The sequence below is a fragment of the Dromaius novaehollandiae genome, chromosome 1 (genome assembly GCF_036370855.1).
Source record: "Dromaius novaehollandiae isolate bDroNov1 chromosome 1, bDroNov1.hap1, whole genome shotgun sequence".
Taxonomy (NCBI): domain Eukaryota; kingdom Metazoa; phylum Chordata; class Aves; order Casuariiformes; family Dromaiidae; genus Dromaius; species Dromaius novaehollandiae.
The window spans coordinates 53,293,911-53,305,561 of record NC_088098.1 but is presented as its reverse complement, the minus strand read 5'-3'; the positions used below and the strand labels follow the sequence as shown (position 1 = coordinate 53,305,561).

General features: G+C 49.1%; 1 protein-coding gene across 1 annotated transcript; it reads left to right on the top strand.

Moving 5' to 3' along the window:
• Positions 1–1,829: 1,829 nt before the first annotated feature.
• TAB1 (TGF-beta activated kinase 1 (MAP3K7) binding protein 1) lies at positions 1,830–10,984 on the top strand. The gene is made up of 11 exons (XM_026101831.2): positions 1,830–2,016; positions 2,884–3,020; positions 3,217–3,370; positions 4,003–4,089; positions 4,642–4,780; positions 5,273–5,386; positions 7,818–7,929; positions 8,036–8,180; positions 8,558–8,780; positions 9,085–9,241; positions 10,286–10,984. The coding sequence occupies exons 1-11, from the start codon at positions 1,984–1,986 to the stop codon at positions 10,491–10,493; spliced, it is 1,509 nt and encodes a 502-aa protein (XP_025957616.1). The 5' UTR covers positions 1,830–1,983; the 3' UTR covers positions 10,494–10,984.
• Positions 10,985–11,651: the final 667 nt, after the last annotated feature.

Genomic DNA, 11,651 nt, shown 5'->3' with positions numbered 1-11,651 from the left:
GCTTTTCCCAGAAGCCACTGGTGCTGCAATCAGCCTGCCTGCCATCGCTCACTTCAAGAGATGCCAGTCACACACCTGGAGGGCTCTTCAGCTGACTTATAATGAAAGTAAGTGATGGGAATGATTTCTTTTTCTTCCCTCCTGATTCAGTAGGGCTGGCTAAACGGAAACTGTCTTTCCTGAAACTGCCTACCTCAGCCTAGAAAGGCAAAGATAGGTTCTTAAAGAAGAGTAAAATCAGTTATCTCTGTCTATATCACTCAAGTAGAAACAACAAAGTGAATGTGTTGGCCTAAATTTACTTAGGGGAATCTGTTGACGGGAAACGGCCCTGAATATAGTCTAGATGAAAAGCTCAATAACAGCGCTCATTTTACATACAGAGATGTCAAGTGTTTCCACCCAAGCTCCTCCACATCCCAAGTGAGAGACATAGAGATGTGTAACAAGTGGATTCATGACACCTATGTAGATATGCTCATTGGAACTAGTTCAGCAGCTAGGTCAGCTCAGCTCTGGCCCTGCTTTGCAGTTGCACAGCACCTTGCGGGGAGGTTTCAGTCAAGATAGTTGAGAATCAAGGTGGCAGGGAGGGCAAAAAAGAAAGGCCTTAGCCTGCAAGTCAAGCAAAGAGCATGGAGGAGGGAAACATAATCCCCGCCTAGTAAGGGCCTGACTCAGATCATGATCCAAATGGAGAAGGAATTTGCAAGTGTTGGCTTAGAAAAATTTGCAAAGAGAAGTCTGTGCCCTATGTCGTAATAGGACAGAATATGGAAAAGTGATGCTGGGGCACAGGGGCTGGAAAGACATCAGCTTGCCCCAGATGGGAAAGCCTGTAGCACAGACCAGGGAAGACCAGTCAGGCACACTGTCATGGCTGAGCAGGGAAATCAGGGCACAAAGTTGTGACCCCTGCAAAGTGTTCCCCACATTTTTCTGAATAGCGAACCTGAGCAGAGTCACTCCATGCCAGCAGAGGGGTGTTTCAGCTGGTCCCAGCAGTTTTGATCCAGCTCTTTGACAAACTACAAGTGATTCTGCTGTTGTGTCTGACTCCAGCCTACCAAGGATTGCTCCCAACTATGGTAGATACTGAGAAGCACCTATGAGGGGCTCTGGACACCTTCTCACTGCTGGCCTGAGGGCATGGTCCCACTAAGTCCTTGTTGTGGCCTGTAAATGAGGGTGGGAAAGGGCCTTGACCACCTTGGCAGCAGAGGAATTCCAAGCTGAGGAAAGTGGAAGCCTCTTGTAGTATCTATGGGCCAAGAGTGCAGCTGATAGCTGGTATCTTATTTTTAACCACACTTGGTTTTCCTTAAAAACTGCACAGGACACAACCAACTGCCAGCCTTGCTTAGGGCTATTTGGCACCCAAGGTAACCCCACTTCATAGGCTTCCTCATGACTCTTGCCTCTCCTCCTTCCTCCACACACACTTGCCAATGATGATAGAAGGGTGCTGCTTTCGCTCAATACTGATGACCTCCAGGCAAGAAACAAGAGATGCCTCAATCCACCTGAGAAAAGAGGAAAGGGAAATTGTCAACAGATAAATTTTTTAAAAATATATACGAATTAATTAATAATATATACTACATTAATTAATAAATATTCGTTTATATTAATATATATTAATGCAGAGCAGCGCAGAGCATAACACTGACTTCACTACCAGCGCCCACACGGGGCCAACGGCCGCCCCACGCGCGACTGCCCCTCACCTCCCCCCGCGCGGGGGGAGGAGGGAGGTGCCCGCGCATGCGCTCGAGCCGCGCCCCCCGGCCCACCCGCCGCCCTCCCAGGGGAAGGGGCGGGGCTGCGCGGCCGGGCTGCGGCGCCTCCGCTCGGAAGCAGCCGTTGGCTGCGCGCGCCGCCGGGGGCAGGGGAGGCGGGAATGGCCGCTCTTGCCGGCGGACTCGGCTGCTCTGGAGGAGACGGGGTGGGGGGGAGAAGGGAGGAGGTCTGTGCTGCTGCAAGATGGCGGCGCAGAGGAGGAGTCTGCTGCAGAGTGTGAGTGGCATCTTTCCCCTCCCTCCATGCACACGCACGCCCCAGGTGTCTGTGAGGGGCGCCCAGGCCTCCTTCTCGCCCGCCCCCTCCCCCCCCCCCCCCCCCCCGCGGCGCCATGTGGGAAGGGGGGGGCGGGCGGCGGTGGGGCTACTTCTGTGGTGGCGGGTCGTTGGCCTCTGTTGCGCTGCCTCAGGGCAGCGAGTCCCTGCTGGGCGGCCAGGCGTGGGCGGAGGGGGGACCCTGCGTGCTCAAGTGCCTGTTCCCTGAGCTGGCCTGCCGCTCTGCAGTGGGGCACGGGCGTGCGGGGGGCGGCAGGCGGCTGAGAGGGGCCGTGCCTGGGCTGCAGGAGAGGGGTGGCAGGGCAGGCCTCGGCAGGCCCTGTGTGTGTGAGCGCAGGGAGCGTGTGACAGACAGCTGGTGCCCCCGAGGGTTCCTCTCTAGTTGTCTGCAGCGACCCGGCTCTCGCCCTCTCTTCCTGGGTGGGTGTACTCCAGCAGGGAGCCACAGTGTTCCCCCTGCTCCCGTGCCGCGGATGCGTGAGAGTCTGCTTTGTGGGTTGCTGGTGCTGTGCTCTATTGAGTGTAAAACTTGACTGCAAATTTCAGTTGTGGTTTCTTGTTAGCAAGACCTGGAGGTGCAGCCAGAGTTCAGGTTCAGAGGGAAAGAAAGTGGTGAGTGATCCAGTTCTGCAGCAGTGGCAGGGAATATGAAGTTACTGGCTGGGGTGGTGTGCTACCCTTTTAGCAAAAATGAGAAGGGCTGAGAAGAGGGTGGGTGGGGATGGTCATGTTACCCATGCTGAACCAGAGTCCTCACTTCAGGCTGCTTGGCACTTACATGGTCTCTTTCCTCTTTCCTGTCTCCCAGGAGCAGCAGCCCAGTTGGACAGATGACTTACCATCCTGCCATCTTTCTGGAGTGGGCTCAGCTCCAAACCGTTCCTACAGTGCGGATGGCAAGGGGACGGAGGGTCACCCCTTGGAAGATAATTGGTTAAAATTCAGGTAAGCGGGTTGCACGCAGGACACAGACCATTGCAGACGCAGGGGCAGGTAAGAGTGGTGTTTGGCTTGTCACAGTAGGACTTGGAAGTACAGGGTGGGGCCAGAGCATGCCAGAGCTGTCTGGAAAAACTTGTTATGTATGCCTCTTTTGTGTCACAGACATCTGTGACCTCTTTGCTTCTGCACTCTCTGACAGGAGTGAGAACAACTGCTACCTCTATGGCGTTTTCAATGGCTACGATGGCAATCGAGTCACCAACTTTGTGGGTCAAAGGCTCTCTGCAGAACTGCTGTTGGGCCAGCTACACGCAGATCACAGTGATGCTGATGTGCGCCGGGTTCTGCTGCAGGTAAATAGGATTTGGCTGAGAACAGCCCCTGCTTCTCCCAGCACCCACCTCCTCTTTTTTGCCACCAGGGGAACAGCATCTGGTTTCTGAGAGGATTGGGAACATCTGCCAGTAGCTGAGATAGCACTCATCCTGAGCAGCTGCAGTGCTTTGTTTCGCTCCCAACTCATACCCATCTGTCCCCCTGGCTCACTCAGCACACTGCTGAGAGCTCTGTGGGAAGCTGCAGCCAGTCTTCACTGGACATGTAGGGACAAGTCAGCCTGTGAAGGAGATGACAATGAGTAAAAGGGAATACTTAATGTGTGGGGAGGTGGATTTGTGAGTGTACTTTCTTGCGTGATAATAGATAAGTTCTTACAATCTACACACAAAATCAGACAGGTCTCTGACATCACTCTGAACGTAACTTGTATATTTTTATCTCCTGTTTTGCATATCGCAGATTGTTTTTACAGGCTGCTAATTACCTGTACTAAAATAATTGTTCTTATGTGTGACATAGTGATTCTTGAGTGTCTATACAGCAGTCAACCACTCTTGTGAGCCAGTTTTGGTGTGGTGGGGATGGGTAGCATGAAAGCTCTGCAGATATTGGATAAGAGCTCCGTCTCTCTTATGGCCTCTCCTAGGCTTTTGATGTGGTAGAAAGGAGTTTCTTGGAGTCCATCGATGATGCTTTGGCAGAGAAGGCCAGCCTGCAGTCCCAACTACCAGAGGTAATGTAGCCTTAACAACAGAGATTGCAGGAGGTCCCTCCCTCCAAATTTCTGGATGAGTCTTGGAGACACTAGTCAGTCTGGTCCAAAGGAGGCTCTAATTGAAAAATTACTACTCTTTAGTTCTCTCCTGGGGGCCTGTGTGAAACGAAGCAAGTGTCTTGCTCCAGTTCCCACTGTGTTCTTACTGGCTGTACTTAGACTCATTATTAGTTGCCTCAGAAGAGGAATGAAGAACTGAATGAATTGCGGAGATGGGAGTTCAGCGCGTGCATGTGGCTCTTCCAGAACAAAGCCATATGACACAGATAACAGATAGGGCTTCAAATTTGCATGGCATCTGGGCAGATGTGGATTCTGCTCTTCGGATGAACTGGACTGTCACCCCCAGAACCTTATCAGAGTCATGTTATTTGTTAGGATGTTTCTTTGTCTCAGCCACATGGCAAGACTGTATAAAGACAGTTCCCTCCTTGCAGCATTTGGATTCTAGCTGTGGTTTCTGTGTTGTGGATTATGTGTTTAAGCTTCCCCCGGTATCTTGGGTTCCAGGGTGTACCTCACCACCAGCTGCCTCCTCAGTACCAGAAGATTGTGGAGAGATTGAAGGCTGTAGAGCAGGAGATCTCTGGAGGGGCCATGGCTATTGTGGCTGTTGTTCTCAACAACAAGCTCTATATCGCCAATGTGGGTGAGTTGTTCTTTGTCAGCTCCTCAGTCTTGGCATTTCTGAGGATGGCTGCAGTTCTAGGAAGTGAAAGAAATTTGAACTTGGGGGGCAATTTGTTTGGTCTGTGGCCATGAAGTGATATGCTTATAACTTATAGGAGTCGCTGAAATCAGTCTAGGCCTTTATCTCTGTAAATACTGGCTGATATAATATATATGACCAAAGAACAGAGGAGCAGAGGAAGAGTGGGTTGTGAGACAGTGGTGCAGGTTCAATGAGAAGTGGAGAGTTTTGTTCTGAGGTACTAGCTCTGGCCTGGATGAAGAAATGCCTAGCAGGCCTAGTAGGCTGTGAACAAGGCTACTTTTAGGAGATTATGATAAGACAATGCATGAGCCTTTGTCTTCTTTTCCTTCCTTATTCCCCTTTTTCTATTCCTTCTCATCATTTAGATATGTTCTACATCTTAATGGCAGAGCTCTCTGGTGCCTCATATTACTGCTTCTACTGCAGGTACTAACCGGGCACTGCTATGCAAGTCCACGGTGGATGGGCTGCAGGTGACTCAGCTCAACGTGGACCATACGACAGAGAACGAGGATGAACTTTTCCGCTTCTCCCAGCTGGGTAAGTGTTGGATTTCATGCTCTTATCTTGAGAACATCTCATGGCCCAGTTTATCTATGTTACCGGGAATGACTCAAGCTATTGGAAACAATAGCTGGCCACAAAAAGAAGCTCCTTAGGGGCTGCAGTTTCAAATTGCAAGTTTAGTGCCCTCTTTTTCTGCAAATCTAGCTACCATGAGGTTACAGAGTGAGTCAGTTCAGCTCACTGAACCAACAGAAAACTATCCTTTTTTTTTTTTTTTTTTCCCCACATTTTGAGAGTTAGTTTCATGTCCAGCTGCCAAACCGAAATTGATTTGCCCTCTAGCTGTGTGATTGCTAGAGTTGATTTGAAGGCAGGAGCAGAAGCACACAGCCAGAGGGTAGAAGCAGGAAGGACAGTGTGTGACTGCCCCTTTGGAGGCAAACCACAGTTATGCTGGCTTAAGTTCTGCCTGATGCCTCACCCTTGGGATGGTCCATTTCAATGTACAAACTTCATACAAACTGTTGCAAAAAAGCAGCTACATTTCAGACAGAACCAGGTCAACCATTGGTGTTTACTGGTGTCACATCAGTAACTATTGAGCTCTGTCCGATACAGACATTTTGCTTCACGCCATTTCCCTTTTCCTTTACTATGTTTGACACGTTTTCTTTCTTTGTCCAGAACTAGACCAAATCATTTGTGTGGTTGTTAATACCAAATTCTTCTTACTGAGATACTTATGTCCTGCATTGTTTTTTTTTTTTTAGGTAGGGCTAATGTGGCATTCTTCATTACCTTCACCTAGTAGATACAGTCTTATCTAGTAAGGCTGTTAGTGTGGTAACTTTCTGCTGCACAATCTTATCTGGCATTCCATTTCTCTTCTGTTTTCTCTTTTTCCCTATAATCTTGTGATAGTGATATATACTATGAAATAGAAAAATGAATAGAAAGAGCTAGGGAAAGAGAGCCTTCAACTGCCTTTGCACTACCAGAAGAACTACGCAGAATTCAGCTGCAGTCCACAGCAGAACAGGAATCTGCTAGATATACCCACCTTCTTCACCTGATGCAGCAGTGGTCTCCTGCTGGCAGTTCCAACAGAGGAGAGAACCTATGGAACAAGCCAGTGTGCGCAGGCTCTATTTGGGCTCAAAGGAGGTCACTGTAGGGCTAGGTTGAAGCGTAGTGATAGGAAGTAGTGGGGTTCATGTTTGTCGTCGTGTTGCCTGTGCTGCCTCTCTGCTGGGGGAGGGAGGGAGAGATGTTATGCCTCTATTGCTGTCAATCCAGCACATTGCAGCTCATGCAGTGCTCCAGGAGGGAGCTGTGATTTAGACAGAGAATGTTTCTGGCACGCTGCGAGCCTCCCCGTGTTTGCGTCTGTCGATAGCATGTATCCCCCTGCCGTTAGCTGGCAAATGAGCCAGGCCACGTTGATGAGTCAGCTTTGGTCTGCAGCAGATGGCGGAGTTGTGTCTTACTGCTGGGGTAGGTGTGGAGCCATCTGTGCTGTGAGGTTTAGTTTGACTCGGAGGGAGAGTTTCTGTTGAACCCCTGCCTTCGCCTTGCACTGAGGACAGTTATTCCTAGATAAAATCTCAAAACATTTTCTGCCTGTTAGCTCTAGGTGTAAGCAGGGAGGAATCGCGAGAACAGACCAGGTAAGCGGCTTGTCTGTTCCAAGTCCTGTCTCAAATAGTAGCTGCTCCCAGATGGTCCCAGTTAGGACCTCTTTCAAGATGGGGTGCCTTCCTAACCCCTACCAAATTTGAGTTATACACTGAAGCAGAGGCATGTTTCCTTAAACTTTTTTTTGAGGTAAATACTTATTTGCTCACTGTCTTAGCTTTTAGAAGTAGCCAGTACTGATTTAAGCAGTTGGCAAGTTTGTTGGCTTTTATAGATAGCTCTCCTTTTTTCCCTCCCAAATAGCATACTAGGGAAATTATCATATGGAGATTAGGAGCAGGGTCCAATAGCAGGTGAAAGAGAAGTAGGGCAGAATCCTTCACATTCTTTCTTTCCCCCCAGTCTGGCTTTCCTCCTCCTATCACATAGTTTGGAGTTGACAGGCACAGATGCTCCACTCTCTTTTCAGTGAATACATGTGTGTCCACTGCCATCATCCACTGCCACTGGTGGCCTTGGACTAGGACATGGGCTTTGTCTCAGAGCCAGCCATTGCATTCAGAGTGTGTATGTCAGGGTGTGTGCATCTCCTTCTCTCTCCTTCCCAGGTTATGACTAATGAGAAGGTGTCCCATTGAACAGAGCAAACCGTTCTTCCTGTTGGGCTCCTAATGATTCTTTGACATCTTACTTTGTCTCGCAATTCTCCTTAGCTGTGGATATTTCTTTTTTCATTCCTCACTGTATAACCACAAGAAGTCCTGAAAAGTTCCCAGTCAATGAGCTTTTCTTTTTTTTTTCTCTCTCTCTTTTTCCTTCAATCTGGCAGGCTTGGATGCAGGGAAAATAAAACAAGTGGGAACTATTCGTGGGCAGGAAAGCACTCGGCGCATTGGAGATTACAAAGTCAAGTATGGCTATACTGATATTGAACTGCTCAGGTTAGAAAAACTCAACTTTGTGGTTTCACTCCCTCTTTTTCTTCATGGCCCTCCACTCTCACCTACTACATCACCATTAAGTACTAAATATGCTGTCTCTTTCCAGCGCTGCTAAATCTAAACCGATCATAGCAGAGCCTGAAATCCATGGAGGGCACTCGCTGGATGGCGTGACTGGTTTCTTGGTGCTGATGTCAGAAGGGCTCTACAAAGCTCTGGAGGCAGCTCATGGGCCTGGACAGGCCAATCAGGTGACCATTCCCATGTGGGAAACATTCCTGTGGCTTTTGGCTTACCCTAGTGGTGCCAGCTGCTCTGATGCGGACTTTCTTCCACATCTGTCCTGTGAGTGCCACCTGGGTTGGATGCCTGTGCTCCCCCATCCCAGTCTGTAATAATGAGAGAGCTGCTTTGCCAAACCAATTCTTCCAGCAGCTTTCTGTCCTTTAGGAGTAGTTCATTAAGGAGAATGGGATGATTCAAGGTACAAAGGCAAATATCGCTGAGTGAGACTGGCAAGCACAATAGCCAGATAAGTTGCTGTAAAAAAATCTTAGGCCAGATAGCTGGGAAGAGTTTCCTCCAGAATCCTCTCTGAAACATCCTTCTGCTTTTTTTTTGTGCTCAGGAAATTGCAGCCATGATAGCCACAGAGTTTGCAAAGCAGACATCACTGGATGCAGTGGCACAAGCAGTAGTGGACCGCGTTAAGCGGATTCATTGCGACACTTTTGCCAGTGGTGGGGAACGGTCCAAGTTCTGTCCCCGGCATGAAGACATGACACTACTTGTGAGGAATTTCGGGTACCCCCTGGGTGAGATGAGCCAGCCCACACTGACACCAACGCAAGGTTTGTTGGGGAGGAAACAAACCAAAATGGAGGGTGGAAGACAAGGTCTCTTGATCCAGCAATGACTTAATGTTAGGAGAAAAGATGCTCAGTGTAGAAGGTATTTCCTTGTTAAAGGGTTTGTCTACTTCCAGGACCTGGAGCCTGGGACAATTTGACAAAATGCAGTACATATAGGAAAAGCAGTTAATACAAGTTCTTTCCTTGGGATCTTTGGCCTTTCCTTTGACCATTCTTTGACCCTGTTCATGCCCAGTCACTTGGGTCTTGCCAGGATTTATAATTCTGTTTTCTCACTTCTCAGGAGGCCGTGTCTACCCAGTCTCTGTGCCATATTCCAGCTCCCAAAGCACAAGCAAGACAAGTGTCACACTGTCCCTCGTCATGCCTTCCCAAGGTCAGATGGTCAATGGTGCCCACAGCAGCTCTACTCTGGATGAAGCCACCCCCACCCTCACTAAGTAAATATCATGCTCTTGTGATAGCCATAATCCTTCCCTGTGCTTCACACTGTGTAATGGGATTGAAAAGCAGAGAGACACCTGTCAGTTACCTGTCACTAATTCCTTTATCTGCAGTGTGGCCCTCCTGACTGCAGCATCACACTGTATTCACAACCAGCGTAATGTGTTATCTGGAAAGCAATTCTGTGAGGAGTAGGAATGAGTAAAGCAAGCAGCTGAAACTAGCTCCGAGAACGTGCCTTGGGAGGTGCTGCTACAATCACTGGAGGGCACTCTGGCAGCATGCAGCCCTCCTTCTCTTTGGGTCTTGGGTGTTAAGTGCATTGGGTGCTGTGCATGGAGGGAGCCTTTCAGTAAGGAGCAGGGGCAGTGCAGGTCACCTATATAGCTGCTGGAGAAGCTATGCTGCACAAGTTGGCTTGCTCAGAGGTGGAGGCCAGAGTGGAAGAGAATAAAGGTTAGAACTGGATCCTATCTGGATCCACTTTGCAGGCTCATGCTAACGACTCTGGTTTCAGTTCAGCCTTTGGCATAGGGTGGAGCATGTACATGCTGCAGAGTGAAGAAGCTCTGTGGTTACTGTGTTCTGGTAGCTCTAGAAAAAAAAATGAGGCTGACATAGCAGAGTTGCTTTGGCCGTAACACAGGTCACACAAGAATAGATCTTCCTTGCTGCCAGGCCCTTCCCGTAAAGGTCATCCTGCATGGGTGTGGGGAGGCCAAGCAGAGTGCATACCTTGCTTTTTTTTCCTCCTTTCTCTTCTCTGTTCCTCAGAAGCCTGGTTGTACTTGAGGCCCTTCAGTTAAAGGTGAGATAGATATCTTTGGCACTCATCAGTTCCAGGCAGATCTGAACACAGCTAATGCTCTCATAGGGCAAGGGACCACAACTTTTTTTTAATCTGTTTGTGAAGGATAGCTTGATCTGTGAAAAAAAAGTTGGCACTTCTCCTGGTGCTTTTCATGTCCAAAGTGCTTTTCATGTCCAAAGCATCAGCTGGGAAAAATAAAGATGCTCATGTTCATTCTCTCTCTCCACAGTCAGAGCCCAACCGTGACTCTCCAGTCCACTAATACACACACGCAGAGTAGCAGCTCAAGTTCAGATGGGGGTCTCTTTCGCTCCCGACCCACCCACTCGCTCCAGCCAGATGAAGATGGGCGTGTTGAGCCCTATGTGGACTTTGCAGAGTTCTACCGGCTTTGGAACATGGACCATGGTGAGCAGGGAGCACTGACTGTGTCCTAACATGGGGATGTGCCTCCTGCAGACACCCTGAGCAAAAGACTGAGGAGAGAAGGAGAGAGCTCCAGCCAACAGCTGCGTTCTGCCAAGAGTTAACTCCTATCCAGGATGTGCTGAACACTGGGCCAGGGAGCCTGTGCAGCTCTCACACACGTGTTGCCTGTGCAATGCACCCTATCCTGACCAACCTCGTTCCCTTGGAAGCCCTGTGAATACAGGAAGGGGTCTTGAATGCAACCCTCACTGCAAGTTACTGCAAATAAAGTTGCGGAGGGGGCTCCCTTTCTGGATAATGCGAGAGTAGGGGCCTGTACAAAGGCTGTGTGTGTGTGTGTGTGTGTGTGTGTGTGTGTGTGTGTGTAGGTGTGTGTGTGTGTGCCTGAGTGTGCGTGCTGTCATAATGTTTCCACAACTCAGTTCATAATGCTGTGATTCCAGTGTTCAACTCCATAGAAGATACCTCTATTTTACAGAATAAATAACTTATAGCTACACTCATTGACACCTATGTGGCTTGCTCTATTACTTACATCAGACACGTGTGGGTGTGACAGCTCTTCCCATTGAAACCCTGTATTCCTCCAGAATGCAGAGTTGCAGCTTGTAGCAGGCAAGCTTCTGCCTTAAAAGTAGCCTGACCCCTTGTTGCTGATGTCAAAGCAGGTGTTTGTCTTACGCATGCTTATTTGCCACATTCTGTCCCTAGATTATGACTTGGAGATAAAATACAAATCCAGCTTATCCAGCAGGGCAAAATGAATGGCTTTTCCCTTAATGCACTCTCACAGTCTTGATCTGCAAAGCTGTGCAGGGCAAGTGAGAGCTTACAAACACAGTTTTCTTTGAGCAGGCTCCTGGTAATGAACAGCAGGGAGTTGCATGTTGATTGTCCTGGGCACTATAGCTATGTAGTGATGTGCTTGCCCTGAAGATGTGGAAGCGTATCCCATGTGTCAGAGCAGAGAGCTGGCTGGTGAAGAGAGAACGTGGGCTGCTGATTTGCTTGCAACGCATCAGGTCGGCAGGAGGGATGAACTGGCTGGCAAAGGTGTTGGGATCACTGAAATGTTGCCCTTCAGTTCAGTCTTCTGACAGCAGGCGGCAAGCGAGCTTCTCTTCCTTCCTGCTCCAGTCTCCATGCTGGTCTCTGTCCCTCCCTGG

Bases quoted from the DNA above. Each gene is read 5' to 3' on its own strand.
- TAB1 (XM_026101831.2), top strand. From the start codon at position 1,984: ATGGCGGCGCAGAGGAGGAGTCTGCTGCAGAGT. The intron at 5,387-7,817 runs GTAAGTGTTGGA...TCAATCTGGCAG, and splicing joins TTTCCGCTTCTCCCAGCTGG to GCTTGGATGCAGGGAAAATA. The intron at 9,242-10,285 runs GTAAATATCATG...CTCTCTCCACAG, and splicing joins GCCACCCCCACCCTCACTAA to TCAGAGCCCAACCGTGACTC.